The 22,181-nt window shown below is 39.2% G+C and overlaps 1 protein-coding gene across 2 annotated transcripts in view; it reads left to right on the forward strand.

Moving 5' to 3' along the window:
• Positions 1-22,181, forward strand: part of FBXL7 (F-box and leucine rich repeat protein 7) — a 418,013-nt gene that overhangs the window by 110,755 nt on the left and 285,077 nt on the right. For both annotated transcript variants that reach the window (XM_036849217.1, XM_036849218.1), the window contains one exon: positions 3,752-3,841. In XM_036849217.1, coding sequence (XP_036705112.1) covers positions 3,752-3,841 — 90 coding nt within the window. The remainder of the gene's footprint in view (positions 1-3,751; positions 3,842-22,181) is intronic.

Raw genomic sequence — 22,181 nt, forward strand, 5'->3', positions numbered from 1 at the left:
CACAGACACCTAATCCTGTGTTTCCCCTCAGAGCAGTGATTCCCTGTTGTTAATTCAGTGTTTGCAGAGACTTCAGGGAACATAACAAGGATGGACTGTATCGATCTCTCTGTTACCTTGCTTTCCTTAATTAGTTAATTCATTAAATACTCAGGCATTTAAGAATGCTTTGCTTATCAAAAGGCATACATTCTTAATGGAGGTGATATCACCCCCAAGGGGACAAAAGTTGGTTCTTGGGGTGGAGGGGGGTGAAAATCTTACTCTTTTTATATAAAAAGCAGAGATATATATATATACACAGTACATAACAAATCTGCAGTACATCTTTGGTATTACAATTTCAGTTAGAGGGTGATAAGGAAAAATGTCTAAAAAGTTTCCTTGGAGGGAGGGCAATCATGAAACAAAGGTTGAGACACACAGATGTAAGGCACAGTGAATAATACGATGAAGCATCTAAAGTATTTACTAGACTATGCAGCACAGCATATGCGCTCAGTGTTAGCTGTTTATTAGAAAAATCATTAATAATAGTATTTGTTTCCCCAATCTTCTTCCCTTTCTTCATAGACCAGCATTTCCTATACTGCAGATTGTGGTCCTCTGAGGGATCTGCACACACATTTTCAGATCTGTCTGAAAATTTCTCCTGAAATTTGTTGTTTTCTTTTGTGCTTTCATTTTTATGATGATCTTAAAGATGATGCCTGCATACCGGTCCTCTTTGTAGCAGAGTCCCCTCACAAGATTTCATTGCCCAAGCTTGCACCTGGCTTTTAAGGAGGGAGCTCTCCTTCAGTGGTTATAGGCTAATAAGGAATAAAAGAAGAGCAGACTGAAAGCGCGTGAATGATACAGTCAGAGCAAGTGAGGGCCAACTGACGTGCACCCTGTTGTAGCAGGAAGGACTCCCCGAGTTCAAGTGGATGGAAGTGGTGGGCAGGGCGAGTCCCCACAGGGCCGGGGTAGTGTGGACATGCCCAAACCAAGAGCCCATTGGCTTCAGGAGCCAGTGCTGCATTTACGTTTTGAAAGGCAATGTAATCTCAGCAAAATAACATCATCTGCCAGGTTAAATTAATGCTGTTCATTTGAATTTTATGGGTTTTATTGTTTTCGTGTCCAATTCGTTAGTTTGTTTTGGTCTTACTGTTGAATCAGATCTAAGGCAGATGGAGGCCATTTCTAGTTTTCCATTTGTGCATCACAAGTAACAATATAATAAAAATAATTTCTATAAGTTAGTGGTGCACAGTAATTTTTTTTTGCCATATTACAGTAGTATTTGCATGACTCAGGTTTGAGGAGAACGACCGTGGACTCATAGAATCATAGACTGTTTGAGTTGCTGGGAATCACTTAGTCCAGCCATCTCGCCTTTCAGATGTCGACACTGAGAAGTGAAATGTCCAAGGTCAGAGAACAAGGGAGCAGCAGACTGAGGTCAGAGACCAGGCTGACATACTTCTAACTAGACACCAGGTGCAACATGTCAACCCCCACCAAGGGTGAACCATGGTAGATAAATGGTGCTGCCTGACTCAGCAAAGGCCTGACACATACTGATGGAGAGTTTCTGCACTGTCTGCTAAGTCTGAGAGAGGAGGATGTGAAATGGGCAGAAATGATGGGAATAACAGAATTGTTTCAGAGCCATAAGTTATAACGAGCAGTGGTGAGAAGAAGCAACAGCCATTGAATTTCACTGCTCCGGTGATATCGCCCGTGAACTTGGATTATTCCATTACTCTCAACATTAGCAAACAAAATCCTGAAGCTCTTTCAATTGAAGCCCATTTGTGCTTTTCTACTTTGTCCTTTTTATAGACTATAAACTCACTCTGCCTAACTGGGGTGTGTACACTGTGCAGGGAAGACTATTGGAAAACAGTGTTTCTCAGCTTAATGTAAGAGTTTAGATCATAACTTGTGGTGTGAAAAGAGTTCATCTGGGATGTAATTGGTTGGTGACTGTTATAGTTTTCTATTGCTGCATAACAAATTACCATGAATTTAGCAGCGGCTTACCACAAGATACATCTATTATTTCACTGTTTCCTTGGGTCACAATTCTGGGCTTGGATTTAGCTGGGTCTTTTGTTCAGGATCTTGCAAAGCTGCAGTCAAGGTGTTGACCAGAGCTGCTTTCTCATCTGAGGTTGGGGTCTTCTTCCATGCTCATGTGGGATTGGTAGAATTCATTTCCTTGCAGCTGTGGAACTCATGGTGTTTTGCTTCTTCAAGAACAGTAGGAAGGATCTCTCTCCTGTAGGCTCTTTAAAAGGGTTTACTTATGTATTTAGGTCAGGCCCACCCAGGATAATCACCCTTTTGATTAAAGTTAATGCCATAGGAAATTTAATTACATCTGCAAAATCCTCTCACCATTGCCATGTCCTGTTGCTTAGTGGCAAATTGCAAGTTCTATCCATACACAAGGGGAGCAGGTTACCAAGGGCATGGACACTGGCTTAGCCTGTCCAGGTTGCTACAACAAAATACCATAGACTAGGTGGCTTATAACAACAGATATTTCATTCTCGCAGTTTTGGAGGCTGAAAAGTTTGAGATCAAGGTGTCTGGTGAGGACCTGCTTCCTGGTTCGTAGACGGCCATCTTTTCCCTGTGTCCTCATGGTAGAAGGGGCAAGGGAGCACTCTGGGGTCTCTTCAATAAGGGCACTAATCCCATTCATGAGGGCTCTACCCTTATGACCTAATCACCTCCAAAGGCTAATCACCTCCTAATACCATGGCATTGGGGATTAGGTTTTAAGATATGAGTTTGAGGGAACATAAACATTCAGCCTGTAGCAGGTACCATGGGGATCATCTTAGAATGCCATCCACCATGGTCATTGGCACTTCCCTCCCGAGGCAGTGAGTGTGGTTCATACTTGTAGACTTTCATGTGCATTTGGAGAATGTCTGCAATATTAATGTATATGTTCAAATTAAAATTTAGAAGAGTAGAGACTCAGTTGTGAGCTGAGGTGAGGTTATTTAGACCAGGGTTTCTCAACTTCAGCAAATTGATGTTCCGGGCTGCATAATTCTTTCTTATGAGGTGCCGTTGTATACATTGTAAGATGTTGAGCAGCACCCCTGGCCTCTACCCACTAGAATCCAGTAGCACACCTTCCCCAGTTGTGACAATTAAAAATACCACCAGTCATTACCAGATGTCCACTTGAGGGAGAGGCGCCCCCATTTGAGAAGTCCTGCATTAGAAAAACAAAGTGGGTCTTTTTTTTTGTTCGTTTTAATGAAGAACTCATTAAAGCAGGGAATTTGTTTTTTAAGGTGATGCAGCTGTTTGGAGCCAGCAGGCTCTTGCTCCTTGGATAATGCCTCATTCTTAGATTTGTCTTAATCCTTTATTAGGAAACGTATAGTTTATAGTTGCAAAGAAAAACTTAATACTGTAGATGTGTTTCCCGCATGGACTCTCTGATCCACATGTATGCCAAAACAAGATTACGTTATCATATTTGACTGTGTTTTATAATCTTGTCTGAGTTTATAGTCAAGCCATATTATAATAGGGCTTTAGTTCTACTATGACATGGGTCAGATATTTCCCAAAAGATATTTAATGCCTAAAGCAAGGAACCTAATGAACTCCTTTCTTGGTATTATGGCTTCTTTCTTGGAAACAAGTGATACGGCTTGGTAAGGGATGGAGTGCAAGGCACGGTCCAGTTCTGAAATTACAAAACTCAAAAGCTGCTCGTTCCTGTTTTCTCTAGGCAAAGGCAGCTCAAGCATCTCATCCGACGTGAGTTCAAGTACAGATCACACGCCGACCCAAGCCCAGAAGAATGTGGCTACCAGTGAAGGTAGGCATCTGCTCTTCATTATCTCTTGCCCTCTGGTCGCAGTATTGGCTGTGTTTGGAAGACACGTAAAAGGTGTGAGTTTCAGTTCTGTTCTATTGAGTGGAAGCATATGAGATTCTTAAATACGAGAAGGCCAAGGTTTTCCCAGGTTTCTTTTTTGTTGCATTGCTGTCACCGTCTACTAAAGTTGTTTTGATGCGGTTTAAGGTAAATGCTGTTATTTTGTGAAAATATAACAGGCTGACTTTTGGGAAGTGTTTGTGAATGACATAGCTTGTTTTTCAGTATGGAAAACATTATGATTGTAAAATCTTTGTGCTGCAGTTGAAAGTTCCTGCAAGAAATTTCAAAATAGGCACACCTGGAATTCAGGATTTTGATAATGGGAAGGTTATAGTCATGTGATTTGTAGAACCTGAACTAGTCACCAATACCCGGGGAGTAGGAAAAGAGGTTTGTTTGATTCTTTAAAGAATAAGTGAAAAGTCCTGCTTGTCAGAACAAAGATTGGTTGCATTGATATTCTTGATAAAGAATTTGACTATATGTAGTAGCACGTGTTGGAATTTAATTGCTTCCCAATAGTTGAGAAGCTTTTCAGTTATTACTTACTCGTTTGAGTGTGGAAATCATTGTTTCTATTGTAGTTATTTAGTGGAAAGTTGACCCAATTATGGAATCGGCTCCTTTTATTTTAATGTGAAACACATTTAAATGACTTCTTTTCTGAGGAAGGGTTCTTTCTAAACGAATTGTTGAATGAAGGTCCATGGAAGACACGAATGCCGTTTATAATGAAAGACTTGTGAGGTGTCAGCTGATTTTCTCACGACACTGTATAGAGCCTACTTTCCTAGTGTGCAGGGTGTTGTGGAAACAACATTTCCAGTCCTTGTTTCAGAGGCTTAAGTTCTGCTGCTTGTAATATCGGGAAACGCCCTCAGAGCCTGGTGTTGGTCATCTCAGTTGTTCGATTGCTCTTGATCTGCATTACAGGATATGCATTAATGATGATGCTTTACTTCTGTTGTGTGTATCTTCTCTTTGGGTATTCTTTGACTTGGTGTGTTTCAAATAAGAATTATCTTCTCTGGGTTAATTATCCCCAGACTGATGGATAAATAGCTTTTACAACTGGATTGTATTCCCTTGTGTTTAGTGCCTTAGCGTTGTTTTTACCAGCATTCTGCGGCAGAACAGATTGGAGTGTTCTCCTTAATGTAGTGAAGAATCAGGTAGCAATCCAGCTTTAATTTTGTGCCTGTCCATTCAAATATGGGGATTAGATCATTCTTGAAATTCAGTTAAGGTAATGTGCAGATCGGGTAAATTGATTTTAGACCTTTGCTTTGATTCTTAAAAGCCAGAGTGGAAATCACTTCAATTTAATTGATTTATGATCTGCTCTAATCAGAAATCTGTGTTTTGTAAGATTATCACTTCTTTCCACCATTATTTTACAGTCACGCTTGTCACAGTAATTTGTCTAATTTGAGTGGCTGTGAAAATAGAAAGTTAAAAGTATGTGAAATAATTCTTCTGGGTTTCCCTATCCGGATTTAAGTTCTCTTAATATTTTTTCTCCTTTTCAAAAATAGAAAATACAAAAATATATGAGCTCTGTTGCAAAGGTTGGGGGAAGGGGCCATGGGATTTCATGCATTTTAAAAATGTCTGCTTTTATGCTTCAAAAAAAACTATAAAACTATGAAAAATTTTTTCATTTTTGTTTTGCCATTTTCTTAGGAAGATCCTTTTGGTGTAGGCCCAGTCAGTGTTTCATACATTTTGGTCACAGTGCGTTTTCAGGAGAGAAAAATGGGAAAATGTGTGATGTTCATATGAAACAGAATTTTTAGCAACTGGGCTAAATTGATACGGAGTTTTTTCTGAACTCGTTAAGTGGAAGTACCTCGTCGTTATGAAAGATGCGATCCATTTTTTGCTTATCTAAAAAATTTTTTAAAGAATGTGTTGATTTGCTATTTATTTGCATGAATCCATTTTGCCACTGTTTTTCAATGAAAATTTTACAATATTAAAAAATGAATTTGATGTGGGTATTAGTTACATTAAAATGTGTTTCAGGGTTGTTTGCCACAGAGTGGTCTCGTATTATGGGGTCTAGTTTTTCCAGATAGAAGCATAATAGCCAGTGCTCATTTTCTCAGTGCACAGATGACAGAGCCCAGGTCCACCTCTCAGGACGAGCAGTCAGGGCATCACATCTTCTGACCTCCACAAGGTGGATTTACCTGATGGCATTAATGGTTCCTCCTACCGGAAAACACCTAGGTAACCACTGTATGCAACACACTGACAAAAGAAAACAGAAGGTGGACACCGATTTCTTACACACGCTAAACAAGAGCACATTTAAAAATGCTTCTTTGATTCTCTTTCCACTGTTTTCTAGGACTATATTTAACCTTTGATGTTAAAAAGCATATTGGGTAAGTGGTGTGCCTGACTTTCTGGAAGCTGTATGATTACGGTTATTTTCTTCAGTTCTTGGATCCTCTTAGGATTTTTCACCTCTGAATTCATGGGTATTGTCTTCAAGAAGCACAGGGAGGATCTCAGTTTAAAGGTCTGAGTGATACTGAGTTCTAAACGTGTTATCTTTTGTGGAGGATAATATTGTTTTCCCACAGCTTTTGAAAACCATGAGCGTACCTGTAATAGCTGGGTTGGAAGCATTTTGGAACAGTGTTGGACTTCTCCCTGAGGGGCTGGATGAGGAGGCGGTATGTCAGCTCCCTGGGTGGTGGTGTGTGTGTGTCTGTGTGTGTGCACATGTGTGCATTTGTGTCCAACCTCCACAGGGTAGCTGATGGCCCAGGCACTGTCTCTTACTGGGAAACACGTGGGTAACCACTCTATGCAACGTATGCTGGGAAATAAACTGAGGACCTGGGAGTGGAGGGAAGGGAAGGACACACAACATGCGCTAACCTGGGGCTGGCAACAGGGACGGTGATTAACTGTCTTATTGGGGAGATGGCAATGTTCTAAAATTGGATTGTGGTGATAGTTACACAGCTCAGTAAATTTACTAAAACTCATTGAATTTTACACATGAAAAAAGGATTTTGGGGAGCCGCCGCCTGACCTTCAGACTTATATCTAAACCATCACAAACCATTCTTTTAATATGCCACCTCCCAACTCTGAGAGGTGAGAGGCTGAGTCTTGGCCAGTACAAAGTGCAGGGCTGGAGGCTGGAAGCTTCTCCTGAGATGCTCTGGCCTTGGGGCCAGAACTGGCCTGAAAGCCGTCATAACAAATCCCTGGACCAGGAGGGTTCATAGCCCAGCATGTGGTGCCCTGGCAGAGTTGACCTATCATGGTACGTGCATATTCTCCCATGAAGCTCTGGAAGACGGGAGAGATTATAGACCCACAGATTTCCCAGCCTTTTAATTAATTAATTTATTTTTTAGCTTTTCTTAGATAGTTGCTAACCTCAGTTCAGGTTTTAAACATGTTAGCATCCAACCCTAATGGCTGAGGCATCACATTTATTCCCTCCAAGTCGGATTTTTTGCTAAGGGCTTATGTCTTTGCTATCTAAAGTTGCAGCGTATGATCCGCTTCGGGTCATAAGGCTATTCCCCTAGGATGGTGGGCCCAGATGATGATACAATTTGATTTTAATCCAAAAGAGAATGGCATTTTTTACTTGATGGTAGTGTTCTGTTCCAAAATCTCATGCAAAACTTTCATGCATCTTAATTTGTGACTCTAAAGCCACACCCCTTTCAAGCAATTGGCAGCCTGCAGTGCTTTCTCTCTGATAAGGTATAGGCTTTCTTTAAGACCCATTATATTTCTTGTGACAGTTTAAGTTCCTGATTTCCTGATACTGTAGGGGGTCTGGGTTCAAGTGTAGAAAGCTGGAGAACTTTCCATTTTTTCCCCAACAAAATCTGCATTCCAACATCATAAACCATAGCTTAATTCTTTCCAGTTGTGTTACTATTCTTTCTCTTCCATTTTTTTTCTGTCTTTCTCACCCACAGGGTGTTTTCTCTTGTACTGGAGAGGATGGCCTTTGACCTTCAGCTCTTTGAAAGTCATGTCCAGCTGTGAGCAGAATCGGTTGGATTAGGTTAGATCATGAAGAAGCTTCCTAGAAATAGGAAGCTGAGCTTAGGTTTCTTTCATGAAATGGGCGGCCGGGGGGGGGGGGGGTGGGGGTGGGCCCGGTGGGCATGAGGGTGTGGCTTTAAGGGTGGTATCTCAACAACTCAGCCCTCTCTTGAGCTGGGGGAAAATGAAGTGGTTAGTTCAAAGGCCAGATGTAGTTGTGGCTGATGAAGAGTCAGCTTCACTCAGCTGCTCTTTAATCATGTTCAAGTTTAGATACTGAACTCATGGACAACACAATTTATAAGTGTGATGGCTGTTTATCCATGTTGGTTATCAAGCCGAGCAACCGTGGAATCCGAGAATTTTTAGAGCTACAAAAAGCCTTGGCAATTTTCTGATCTACTGCAGTCGTTCTACAAAGAAATTCCTGTGGCACAGAGAACTGAAGAGATTTGCTCAAGATTACACACCTAATACATTGTCAAGCAGGAGTCCGACACAGTAATGTTTTGGTGAAAGATGGTCCAATTAGAAAAAAGCATAACCTTTTAAAAAAGCTTTTGCCTTTGGAGCATGAAGCTGTTTATTTAACCCTCATTTGTGCACCCGATCTCTCACTGCCTATTTTGAGCTGGTTGCAAAGCTGAGGCGGGCTGTTTGGAAGAGTTTGAGAAAGACTGTTGAGCCCCAATAGATCAGTCCTTCCAGTGGGAGGAGGGGAGCTGCTTCAAATGGCAAAAGGATCTCAACCTACTTAAGTAGATTCGCTTCCAGAGATGGAGACACTACCTTTGTCAGCTCATGATTATAAAATAGCCTTTTAGTAGATCAGCATAACATTACTTTGTGAAATTGCCCGTTTAATTAACTCCCTGAAAGAAGTTCATTTTAAAATATTTCATCCGAAATGAGTTGATTTATGAAGAATTTGAGGTGATATTCTTTCCGTGAACCTAAAATCACCAGTTTATTTATACAGTCCTGGGTTCTCATGTTTTCGGTGTCCAATTTAGACCAATTCTAAATAGAGTTATTTTTAAAATGTCCAGGCATTTGGCTTTGCTTTTATTCTCTTTGTCTTCTTTATATTATCTTTTTACTTCTTGAATGTACTCCTCAGACAAGATTCACATGAATCACTCAAGAAGAGAAAGATGATGCTTTTAACTCAAGGTAGATTCTGTTTCCCAAAAAGGCTTTTTGACTATCCAACAAATTCAACAGACATTTCTCGGACACTTATTTCAGGCTCTTACTAGTACTTTCATGAGCATTATTCCATTCATCTTTGTTTCATCGTCACACTTCTCTTGTGACGTAGGCATAAATGTTTCCATTTGGCAGATGAAAACAGGGAAACTGGGGAAGAATCAGGGTGGCCCAAAGTCATGTAAAACTGGTGAGTAGCAAAGATAGGCTTTGAGTGCTGAGTGCTAAGATTTATTCTTAATGCTTGTTTTGTAATTGTCATGCAGAAGTAATGAGAATTTCATACTAGTCATTGTTATAAGTTTATATCAAAGTATATTTTGAAAGTACTTATGAGAAGTACCTTTTCAAAAGCCAACTCATAGTCGTGTCTAGATTGCTGATATTCTGCATGGAAACACTTTTGTGTCCATGTATAGTCTAGAAAATGACTTCAAATCCTCAGTTATAGAAAGCAAAAGTCAACATTCCAAGTTGCTTTTATACGGCACTGTTGAAGGCTTAGTTTTCCGGTTACCATAACTGTGCCCTTAACAGACTGCACCAGACAGAGTTAGGGTTTGAAATTGATATGTAAGTTAATCATGATATGGGGTCTATAGTGTATGTAATATAAAAGTACTGAATAGTTGTATTGCTTGTTTTCCCTTTAAAACTGAGCCATGGAATTATTCTTAAATTGGAAATGCACACAAGTGGTAGATACCAATCTCAGACCATGTGCCTTGGAAGAATGGAAATGTACCTTGAAGCAGTCTATTACAGTTGAATGAAATTCTATCTACGACACAGGAGCAAATAGAGTGATAACATAGGAAGAGGAATATAAAGAACTGGAGAAAGAAAATGACGCTGAAGAAATCTCTTTTGAAATAGTTATAAAGGGATGACTTCCCTGGCGGTCCAGTGGTTGACTCCGCGCTTTCATTGCAGGGGGCGCGGGTTCGCCCCTTGGTCGTGGAACTAAGATCCACATGCTGTGCGGCACAGATAGATAGATAAATAAATAAAATAGTTATAAAATGACATTTATCCAAATTGGAAGGTAGGGTGGAGGACCTTATGGGGAGGAAGAGATTCCAAAATCAAAAACTGGTGTTTAGGAACTTTTATTCAGTATATGAGGAAGGTGATGACTGCTTATTATAGAGCTTTGTTTTGCCTTTAAAAATTAAATTTTAAACTTAACTATCTCTAAAATTTCAGAATCATTTAGGAATGCCTTTCAAGGCTTTAGCTTTGAAGCTTAATGTGTTTTGGTAATTAAATTAGCACCTTACTGCTTCCTGATCAAATTTCCTTTATGGTTGAAGCGACTGCTTAATTGTAAGTTAGGTGACTTTTGAAAAACTGCACCAATTACATCTGGCGATTTGAACATTTCATAGATTTAATGTGCCCAGTTTAAGAAGGAAGTCACATTTGCATCTGAGGGTTAGTTTAAGCAGAGGAAAGCTCATCAACTCAATATCCAGAAAATGGTTATGTAAGGCTAGAAATGTACATTGAAATTATAAATACCATCTCAGACTCAAGAAATAAGTTTAATTTCTTGAGGGAATTATCTTCCCAAATGAATTATCCAGAATGGCAAAAATGTCATTTAATAGTCTCAGAAGGAAATTAAGTTTCTCTGTGAGTGTGTGTGTATGTGTTGTGTGTTTAAGGACATTTTAAAGTAATACTTGAGACAGCCAGAGTTTCTCAGATCTTCAGTATTCTAATCTCGTGTGCAAAATTCTATGTTTGTTTCCTTCACCTACATCTTGTAACTTGTAAAAAAGCACTCAAATAATCAATATATTTCAACTATAGACATTCTGATTCATCTAAGTACAACTAAGTGTGTTTGTAATAAAAGCTTGGATCATTCTTAAGATATCAGTAATTTCAGTAATTTAACTAGATGGGAATTTATAAAAGGATGTAATCTAGGTTCAGATACATTTGTTTAGGCCCTGATTGGGGGCTACAAAATGTATGTTAGTCACAAACTGGTAGCACAGAGAATGATCCCTACCCTTCTTCTGCCTGAAGAATTTTCAAAACTAACCTTGGGTTTAACGGATTTAAGTGGAACATCCAACCTGCAGCTCTTGAGTCTCCATCATTCTCTAACGCCATAAACAATCATCCTTCACAATATTGCTATTAGCTGTTTTGGTTCCTTGAGGGATTCGATTTTATGACAAGATCCACTGCTTCCAGAACTTTCACAATTACTGGGGGAAATAAACACTTATGAAACAGTTAAATAGTAGTTTGGGGTAGTATGGGATTGTGTCCCAGCAAGTGATCTGAAGAAGTGCTATAGCTGGAGGAGTTGGGAAAGGCATCCTGGGAACCCGGGACTTGGCTTTTGCTGTGTGGGTAGAAGGTGGAGGGTGGAGAGGGTGATACAGCATGGCATGTTAGATTGTGAAGAAAAATCCATTTGGGCTTACGTGGGGGAAAGTGGAGGCTTCTGAACAGACCTTTCTCTGGCAGCGTTGAATAGGGTCAAAAAGTGCGTTGAACACCCACTCTTTCACTGAAACGGTTAGTTATGGAGTGACTGCGCATTCTTTGTATTAGGTTTTCCGTGGATCCCATATAATTGGGGTTGTCAGTGACAAATAGGCTATCATTCTGTGACACTGTGCACCCACCTTCTTTGTTTGGGTTATTTGGAAGGTTTTACACTCAGGAACCAACTTCTGAGCTCATCTCAGGCAAAGAAAGAATATGGAGGAAGTTGGGAACCAACGTTTTAGGGCACATATCCTGATGTTGGAAATATTTGCCCTTTACAGTCATGGACAGAATCTGACCTTAAAACTCTGGTTAACATGTCTGTTTACTTCCTCTTTGACCAGGAAATAACTTCCTGAGGATAAACTAACTTCCTCAGGAAGTCCCTGACTTCCCAAGGCTGTTAGGCTGATTAATAAATGAGAGAAAAGCACTTGAGTTGTAAAGGACATTCCTTTACATTCTATGTATTCCTAAAGAATATAGAAAACCCACATTATGGAGGGAATAATATACAAGTAATTTAGAAATTCTTTGTGATCATTAAGAGGCGATTGAAGAATTGTTATAAGGATGCAGTCTGTGGGAAGCAGGTAGTAATACAGTCAATAATTATAAATAAAACTGGGGAGTTTTCAGCTGTTTATAACTACTTCTGCCTTCCAGGGTGGGGTTGGCCACCTGGTACACTGGAGGACATTTGTTCTTCCAAATAACTGCATGTGTTTGAGTGAGTTTCCCGATGTGGGCTTTAGAAAGCTAGGTTCCTCTGCACAGTAGAGATTCTGAGCTTCAGAGGAAGGAGACACAGGGGGAATCCAGGGGAGGGAAGAGGGAGATGATGGGAAGAAGAAGGAATCGTGGAGCTGGGGAGATACTCCAACAACCTGTGGGGTAGTGGTGCCCAAAGTGACGCTATCCTGTGTCCCTGAAAATCGCTAGTCAGTCTTTAGCAAACTCACAAAATTCTTGGAGGGAGGGAATTTCCTAGAGAAATCAGTGATGGACTCACTCTTGAGACTGTTCACTTGCCTTCTTTGTAGTCACTCGACTTACACAGATACAACTAAAGCCAACTTCTAAAGAATCCGTCAACGAACACTCCCTTACCATTAACATTAGCCCAAATTTAAGTATTCTATTCTGTTTATCTTCTGTTGTATATAACAGTATTTTATATAACTTATAGTGGCTTATGCAACTTATATTACCTTTTCTCTTTTGACTCTAATTACAAACTCTCACTTTGTTCTGATTATTAATAATTATTATTCTCTTTTTGATCAAAAAGTGGATCTTTTTGATCTTTGGCTTTTCACAACTTCTGTGAAAAACCTTTAAGCGTCTCCTTTGCCCTTCCAGCCCTGTCCTTCATGCTATAAAACCATCCTTGCTTTCTGGCCACAAAAGAATGTCCATCCTATTTTCTTTTCTTCCGCCCAAGACACAGAATAAGTCATGCCCCAAAGAGTCTGGGGCCTTTTAGTGGAGAAATATATTCAAGACATAAATCTGGGAATCAAGCAAGGGGTTCCTGCTGCTGTGGGCTCACTTTGAGTAAAGTTAGAGCAGGGGTAAAAGTATTTCTTAAAGTAACAGTATACACTGATTTTACCAATTTATAGTATTGTATATTATAAATCATTGCTCTATACATATGTTCTTATAGTATGAAATTTCATTTGCTACTAAGAGTTTTCTACTACTCAGCAACCAAACCTATCACCTCTGTTGGGCCTGCCCCATCAGATCTCCAAATATGCTCAGATATGCATGCTCTGTAGCAGTGACAAGTAATGAGCTACAGCTCAATCGAGCTGTCAACTGCATAAGCATTTTGTATATGCTTCAATTCATACCTCCACGGTGTCCTTCCTGCACTAGCTTGAACTTCTTTGAGGAAAGAACTGTGTTTTATCCAGCTTTGTATGCCCTGTGGCTACCACAGTATTTGACATGTAATAAGCATTTAATACATGTTTATTGAATGAATGACTGGGTTGTTAGTCAAGATTTTAAGGAGGAGTAGACCTCTTGATTAACTTTCCAACTGTAGTCATAAAGACCGTACCGACAAAAGCTGTGCAAAACCAAAGTAATCTGTGAGAAGCATAGTTACTTTTTAGAAAAAAGAGTAATGCTATTGCTTAGGGAAACTTGAGGCACATCATGGGAATATTTGCCATCAATGTGTTTTCAGTTGCCTTTTGTGTTAAAGGGACAAACAACTTTTTAGAGCAGAATAGGCATGTTGAAAGGAAGATAGAACAGAAGATATGTCTAGTTTCTATGTTTTCATATGTTTTACTATTTTAAACCAAAAGGTTAAGTTGTCTGAATACTAGCTCTATAAACAACCAGTTTCTCTCAGAAAGTTTTTTAACATTTTAGATCAGCAAATGAAATAAACTTAGAAATCTAAGAATTCTAGGGCTATTCAGCACCCCTCCCTGCAACCTCAATTTTAAGGGACGAGGAAAATATGTTCTTTCCCCTCACCAATTTAATTTTATTAAATCCCTTTTTAATCTCTTTTAACCTCAATACATTGAATTGTTTCAATTCTTCATTTACTGACATCTCAAAGTACCAAATTAGAGCCTGTGGTTCTTTAACTGATGAAATTGGAGAAGTAAGTTTCATTTTATTGGCACAAAATATGGCTGAATTGGCCAGTTAACAAACGTGCTCATATTCTTTGGGTTCACTGACTTCTTATGAAGAAAATGTTAGAAAAACCATTCCTAAAAAAGAAAATAATATTGTTCTTTACTTTTTTTAAAAGAATTATCCTAGAACCAACCTTGACCTCAGATTATCTTTTGCCAGCTATATTCTATTTCCTAGAAACTAGGAAACTATAAAGTTCAGATGTTTTGTCTTGCTGGATTGGAACTGGTCAGGATGGAGATTGGGAAGTGAATTCATCCAATCGCAGAGATTTACAGAGCTAAATTCTGGTTAATGGATGTATTTGGAAAATGAAGTTGGAGATTGAACTCTTCTTTTAATCTGAATGAGAGGGGAAAAAAACCTGTACAACAAAAATTTTGTGATTTTGTAACTCCCCATATATATGTGACCCAAGTTACGTAGCTTTAATTTTCTTCTCTGTGAACCAGGAATAATAATATTATCTACTTCATGTGTTGGTCATGCGGATTGAATTTAAAAATTATATTCAGTGTGAGTCCCTCTGCATATTAGCTGGTTTAATTTCGTCAGCTTAATCACAGTCACTTTACATAAGTTCCATATCCAGCCTTGTTCTGGGACAGGAGGACTTTGTATGGAAAAGTCTCCCCTAAATGAACTCAGCATAATTATTATGAAAATCCCAACGCGATTTTTAAAAATATATATTTGTTTATTTTTGGGCTGCATCAGGTCTTAGTTGTGGCACGCGGGCTCTTTCGCTGCAGTGTGCGGGCTCTTTGTTGCGGTGCGCGGGCTTCTCTCCAGTTGTGACACGAAAGCTCACTAGTTGTGGCACGTGGGCTTAGTTGCCTCGCGGCATGTGGGATCCTAGTTGCCCCACTGGGGATCGAACCGACATCCTCTGCGTTCGGAACCACTGGACCACCAGGGAAGTCCCCCAATATGATTTTAATTTTGAAACTTGACCAACTTCTACTTTCTTAACCTAGAAGAATAAATCCAACATCTATATGTACCTACCGTATGTGCATGATGAATTCAGTTCAATTACATATGTATTAGCGTATGGATGTTGAATTACTTATATGTGGAACTCATTTGTTGAATTCATACATGTGCATGTGAGAATATGCAAGAAAAATTTTGGAAATGAGTAATGAAAGTACCATTTCCTTAGTGTCACGAAAATATTTTCTGCATTTACAAATATTTAAGAAGTGTGGTATGGTGGAGCTTGGTGTAATGGAACAGAGAGCTCAAGGTAGATTGAGTTATCTATGGCCATTTAGGATATGATAAAGATGGCATTATAACTGGAGAAGGGAGATAAGCCTTGTCAGTATTCCTAACAGGAAAATCAGCCTCTCATTTTAAAAAAAAGGAACATGGAGAACATAAGGTGTTCCTGATGCCAAAATAAATTCTTGATGGACGAAAGATTTAAATGTTCAAATTATGTATAGATGACTTGTTTTATGATCTTGGGGTAGAAGAACCTTTCAAAGCATAAAAACAGAAGTGGTCATAAAGCTAAAGGAGACCACCAGCACATTCATGGGGTAGTTCATGCCGTATGGGGTAGAAAATATATTGTTCAAAATATTTATCTTTCTATTAAGCTAAGTTCAACACAGGTTTCTTTTTTATTGCTGGACTTCTCAGAGCTTTTGATGTGTTAGTCTATGTTGTTAATCTTCAAGTAGCATATTTTATTTCTCAAACTTCTTTTATTATACCTCACAATCAGAAAATGCTGATACATGTGAATCAAGAGCCTTAAAAAATGTATACGGACTTTGATCTAGGAATTTCACACTAGGAAATTACCTTACAAGTCTGAGTTTTATTTGTAGTTATAGTTTCTTAACTTTTATAATATAAACATGTTGGTAAAATATTTTATTGAGACATTTGTGTGTAAAAGTCCTGTTAAGCTATTAAAAACATGTTAGCAAACAATGTTTAATGATGTAAAAAAAATTTATGAAGAATGCAGATTATGAAGCATCATTTCTTATGTGATCCCAATTGTCCCTAGGATTATATTCTTAAAGGAAAACGAGTGAGGGGGCATATTTCAAGATATCATCAAGGGTTATCGCTGAGAATCACGGATTACATACGATACCATTGTATGTAAGGGACTTGAGCATCCATAAATTTTGATATATGTGGGGACTCCTGGAACCAATCTCCTGCAGATACTGAGGGGCAGTGTTTTCCAATATTGTCCAACTTTCCATGTTAAAGAGGCAATTTATAGAAAATTCAATTTGATTCTTTTTCTGTAAGGGTGTGAATGTCTCTTTGGTCAGTTTTTTTTGTTTTTTGGAATTTTGCTGAATGTGATATGATCAAAAATTCAATTCTTTGATTTTTTTTCACTGTTGGTTAATATTTTTGGGTAAAGGTCAACCTTGCTATTTTTTTCCTCCCTGATGCTCAAATATGCATTCAGCTCCCATCTAGGCAGCCATCACTTCCTTTCATGGACTTTTTATAATAAGTTTTAAAAGAATTTTCTATTCTTAACACTTTTTTCCATTAGTTGAACACACTTCTAACAGTTTGTCTTCTTTATGTACATTTACAAACTAAGGCTCCAATACATTTTTATTTTTTTTTTGATGATGTGTTAATGTAAGGGTTTTTTTGAATTTTATTTTATTTTTTATACAGCAGGTTCTTATTAGTTGTCTATTTTAAACATATTAGTGTATACATGTCAATCCCAATCTCCCAATTCATCCCACCCCCCCACCCCCCACTGCTTTCCCCCCTTGGTGTCCATACGTTTGTTCTCTACATCTGTCTCTATTTCTATCTTGCAAACTGGTTCTTCTGTACCATTTCTCTAGATTCCACATATATGCATTAATATACGATATTTGTTTTTCTCATTCTGATTTACTTCACTCTGTATGACAGCCTCTAGGTCCATCCACGTCTCTACAAATGACCCAATTTCGTTCCTTTTTATGGCTGAGTAATATTCCATTGTATATATGTACCACATCTTCTTTATCCATTCGTTTGTTGATGGGCATTTAGGTTGCTTCCATGACCTGGCTATTGTAAATAGTGCTGCAATGAACATTGGGGTGCATGTGTCTTTTTGAATTATGCTTTTCTCTGGGTATATGCCCAGTAGTGGGATTGCTGGGTCATGTGGTAATTCTATTTTTAGTTTTCTAAGGAACCTCCATACTGTTCTCCATAGTGGCTGTACCAATTTACATTCCCACCAACAGTGCAAGAGGGTTCCCTTTTCTCCACACCCCCTCCAGCATTTGTTGTTTGTAGATTTTCTGATGATGCTCGTTCTAACCGGTGTGAGGTGATACCTCATTGCTGTTTTGATTTGCATTTCTCTAATAATTAGTGATGTTTAGCAGCTTTTCATGTGCCTCTTGGCCATCTGTATGTCTTCTTTGGAGAAATGTCTATTTAGGTCTTCTGCCCACTTTTTGATTGGGTTGTTTGTTTCTTTAATATTGAGCTGCATGAGCTGTTTATATATTTTGGAGATTAATCCTTTGTCCATTGATTCATTTGCAAATATCTTCTCCCATTCTGAGGGTTGTCTTTTCGTCTTGCTTATAGTTGCCTTTGCTCGAATACATTATTTATATTCTAATTCATTCTGTATTCATTTACATCGAATATTTACAGAATGCCAGGTATTGCACATGCAGAATGGGGATTCTTTGGTGAGCCAAATAGACCAAATAGACCTCACCTTCTGGAACTTTTCATCTTGTAGGGACTCAGATGTTATATAATCTCAGATATAAATTACATGCTGAGAATATATTCTTCAGTACATGCCTACAAGTAAAAATTTAAGCTGAGGTTCTGAATGATGAACAAGAATTAGCAAGGTAAAGATTTGTTTGAACATAGGTATGCAAGGAGGTGTGATGGCAGGGAGAGTTGTGTTCTGGTTGTCTATTATCGTGTAACAAACTACCCTAACACTTAATGCATTTATTTCCTGTTGCTATTGTAACAAATCACCACTAAACTTGTTATCTTACAGTCGTGGAGGTCAGAAGCCCTACATGAGTCTCAGAGGACTAAAATCAAGGTGTTGGCAGGGAGGTGTTTCTTCCAGAGTCTCTAGGGGAGGATCCACTCCATGTTTTTTCCAGCTTCGTTCATGGCCTCTTCCTTCATCTTCAAAGCCAGCATCATAACATCTTCAAATTTCCCTCTGTCTCTCTGACTCTGGTCCTTCTGTTTCTCTCTTATGAGGACCTTTGTGATGACTTTGGATCCACCTGGATAAACCAGGATAATCGTACCATCTCTAGATCTTAATCACATCTGCAAAGTCCTTTTTACCATGTAAAGTAACATGTTCAAGGTTCTGGGGATTAGGATGTGGACATCTTTGGGGAAGTCATTGTTCTGCTTTTACATTTAGTTACTTCAAACAACAACCATTGTAATATATTTCACAGTTTTATAGAGAGGTTTTTAAAAAAATTATTTATTTTATTTATTTATTTTTGGCTGTGGTGGGTCTTCGTTGCTGTGTGCAGGCTTTGTCTACTTGCGGTGAGCATGGGCTACCCTTCATTGTGGTGCACAGGCTTCTTATTGTGGTGGCTTCTCTGGTTGCGGAACACGGGCTCTAGGCGCACAGGCTTCAGTAGTTGTGGCTCGTGGGCTTCAGTAGTTGTGACTCACGGGCTCTAGAGTGCAGTCTCAGTAGTTGTGGCGCATGGGCTTAGTTGCTCCGCAGCATGTGGGATCTTCCTGGACCAGGGCTCGAACCTGTATCCCCTGAATTGGCAGGTGGATTCTTAACCACTGCGCCACCAGGGAAGCCCTATTTCACAGGTTTTGTTTTCCCCAATCAGACATTTGGACAGGGCTCGACTGTAATTGTTTTGCTCCATGTGGCATGGACTGAGGTCACTGGTGGTATTCAGCTGGTGAATAGGCTAGTCTAGATGGTAAACAATGTGTGCCCAAACTTTGCCTAGGATGGCTAGAGTGTCAGTTGGAGAGCCTACAGCTGACCTCTCTGGCAGGATGGTTTCAGGGTAACCAGACTCCTTATGTGGTTGCTCAGGGTTCCAGAAAGAGTCTTTCAAGAGACAGGAAGTGGAAGCTGCCAGCTTAAGTTCTGGATTCAGAAATAACACTGCATTTATTCTGCCATATTCTGTTAGTCACAATGGTCACAGAGTCATCTGGGTTTGAAGGTAGGGGCATTGACTCTACCACTACATGGGATGAATGTTGATGTGTTTGCAGTCATTTATATATATATATGTTTATATATGTATTTTTTTAATATAAATTTATTTATTTATTTATTTTTGGCTGTGTTGGGTCTTCATTTCTGCATGCGGGGTTTCTCTAGTTGCGGCGAGCGGGGACTACTCTTTGTTGCGGTGTGCGGACTTCTCATTGCGGTGGCTTCTCTTGTTGCAGAGCACAGGCTCTAGGTGCACAGGCTTCAGTAGTTGTGGCATGCGGGCTCAGTAGTTGTGGCGCATGGGCATAGTTGCTCTGCAGCATGTGGGATCTTCCCGGACCAGGGCTTGGACCGGTGACCCCTGCCTTGGCAGGCGGATTCTTAACCGCTGTGCCACCAGGGAAGTCCCTGCAGTCATTTTTAATCTTTAGGATGGATGGGTGGTGATGCATGATTCCATGAAGAGGGACCAACCTGTAGGAAGATCCTGGACCTAGAGGAAGCTGAGGGCTTTCCTGAGCAATGGCCCATGTGTATTTGCAAGACAGTGACAGAGGGGAGAAGGGATGACATCAGACAAGCAGGCACGGCCAGTTCTTGTAGGACCTTCTAGGCCATGTGTAGATTATGGATTTATTCTAAGAGCAAGGAGGAGCCCCTGAGGACCATGAACAGAGACAGACCTACTCTGGCTGCTCTGTGACCCTGGGAGTGGGCAGTAAGGAAAGCCCATTAGATGTCAGTTGTGGGCCAGGTAAGAAATAACAGTACTTGGGACTAGTCTGGCTCTGACCCATTTTCAGTCACGTTTTGTCCTAGTAGCTTATGACAGAGGAGTGATAATCAAAGTGTGGTCAGCGATATTCTGTGAAACATTTGCTTCTATCAAAGTAGATGTAGAAATTAAGAATGATTAGAATCCTTTGTAACGACTTAACATGCTGCAACATCCAAAGGGATGCTCATGGGCTTGTAATTTGTACATCTGCCTTTAAAAAAAAAAACAAAAAACTTTTATGTTTCTCTTCATTTTTGTTGCATTTTACAAAGTATTCATATGAATTGGAAACCTGAAAAAAAAATGGTTCTTTCTAACGCCTAGATTGAGAAGCATCTCCTCAAGACACAATCTCTTACTTTAACACATATAGCAGTCTGTTAAAACCCCTGATATTGTGCTGTTTCATAAAATCTTGTCAGTATTTATTTGTCATATGTCTAGTATTTGCATTTTAGAATTAAGTGTTCTCTGGTTGCAGTAAGCATGCAAGACTTCTTGCTCATGGTGACAGGGATGAATTTGTGGTTGGCAAATATTAGAAAAAAATAGATTAAAACAGGGAATCATTTAGAAATTAATATGTAGGCTATAAATGTTTTCTTTTAACTCAAAATATATTCATTCGTTTTCCAGTCTTTTGAAGTTAGGTTTAAAGCTTCTCTTTGGATACGTGACTACTGATTGGATTTCTGCAGTGTTTTTCCTTGCATAGATTATATAGCAGCATATCCTTTATGCTTTTCAGTTTTGATGTCTTTAAACTTGGTAGGATGAAATATACTTTTATTTTTTCAAAAGTAACGGATCCAATAGAAAGAATTGGGAGGAGTACAATTTAAAAATGATATGTTATATAATTAATAATAAATCCACATATTTAAAACTAGAAATGGTGTATTTTTGTTATGATAGAAGGAGAAAGAAGCAGAAATGTTTCATTTTTGCATGTATTGAATGCATAAATGACACAGTCTTCTGTCTTGGCAGACAGAAAAGATAAGTGTGATGGGTCACCGAGCTCCTCAAATGCTTTATTCTCATTCTGCTAATAAAGAGCATCTGATAAATTTAGGCACTCTGCTGATAGTTTTATCCCTCAGAAGTTAGAAAAAGTAATGATGGGGAAGATTATAAAATAAAAAAAAGTGAAGAATGAAATTCTGATAATTGCAAATCTTTCCAATGAGCAGAATTTGGAGCCAGTGTGAATGGATCTCATATGAGCTTAGATTTTAAAGCCCATATAAAAGGGTTAAATAAAGACAGGTGCAGAATCAAGGGAAAAGTAGTACCAAAGCTTCAGGAATGGTGTCAGTGGGAGGAGCATCCCAAATGAGCTGAGAGACAAGAATGAAAAAGCAGAAAACTACACAATGGTATGTTGTTTGAAGTTATGTAAGAAGGTGAAGTGGGAAACATGTCAAAGAAAGCATAAGGCAATGACAGAAGATAGTATCATTTAACAGATAAGACAGGGAAAGCAGAGCCATAGATGCTGGTCTTCAATTCTTTCAATAGCAAGGAGCATGTTTTCATAAATGCTGAAAAGCATACTTGATAGCAACAGCTAATCTTTCCACAGTGCTTACTCTGTGCCAACCATGGTCCTAAATGTGTTACGTATATTATCTTATTTAACCCCCAGAATCAATGAGGCAGGTGCTATTATTGTTACCGAACCAAGCCTGGGTCCACTCGCCTGATGCACAGCAAAGGCAGTCTACTGACACTGGGTTGTGATGAAGGAAAGCACAGCATTTATTGCAGGGCCAAGCAAGGAGAACGGGCAGCTCGTGGTCAAAAGACCCAAACTCCCCAGTGACTTTTGGCAAAGGGTTTCTAAAGGCAAAGTGAAGGAGAGTGTCTCAGGTTGCCTGATC

This window comes from Balaenoptera musculus, chromosome 3 (assembly GCF_009873245.2).
Source record: "Balaenoptera musculus isolate JJ_BM4_2016_0621 chromosome 3, mBalMus1.pri.v3, whole genome shotgun sequence".
NCBI classification, from domain to species: domain Eukaryota; kingdom Metazoa; phylum Chordata; class Mammalia; order Artiodactyla; family Balaenopteridae; genus Balaenoptera; species Balaenoptera musculus.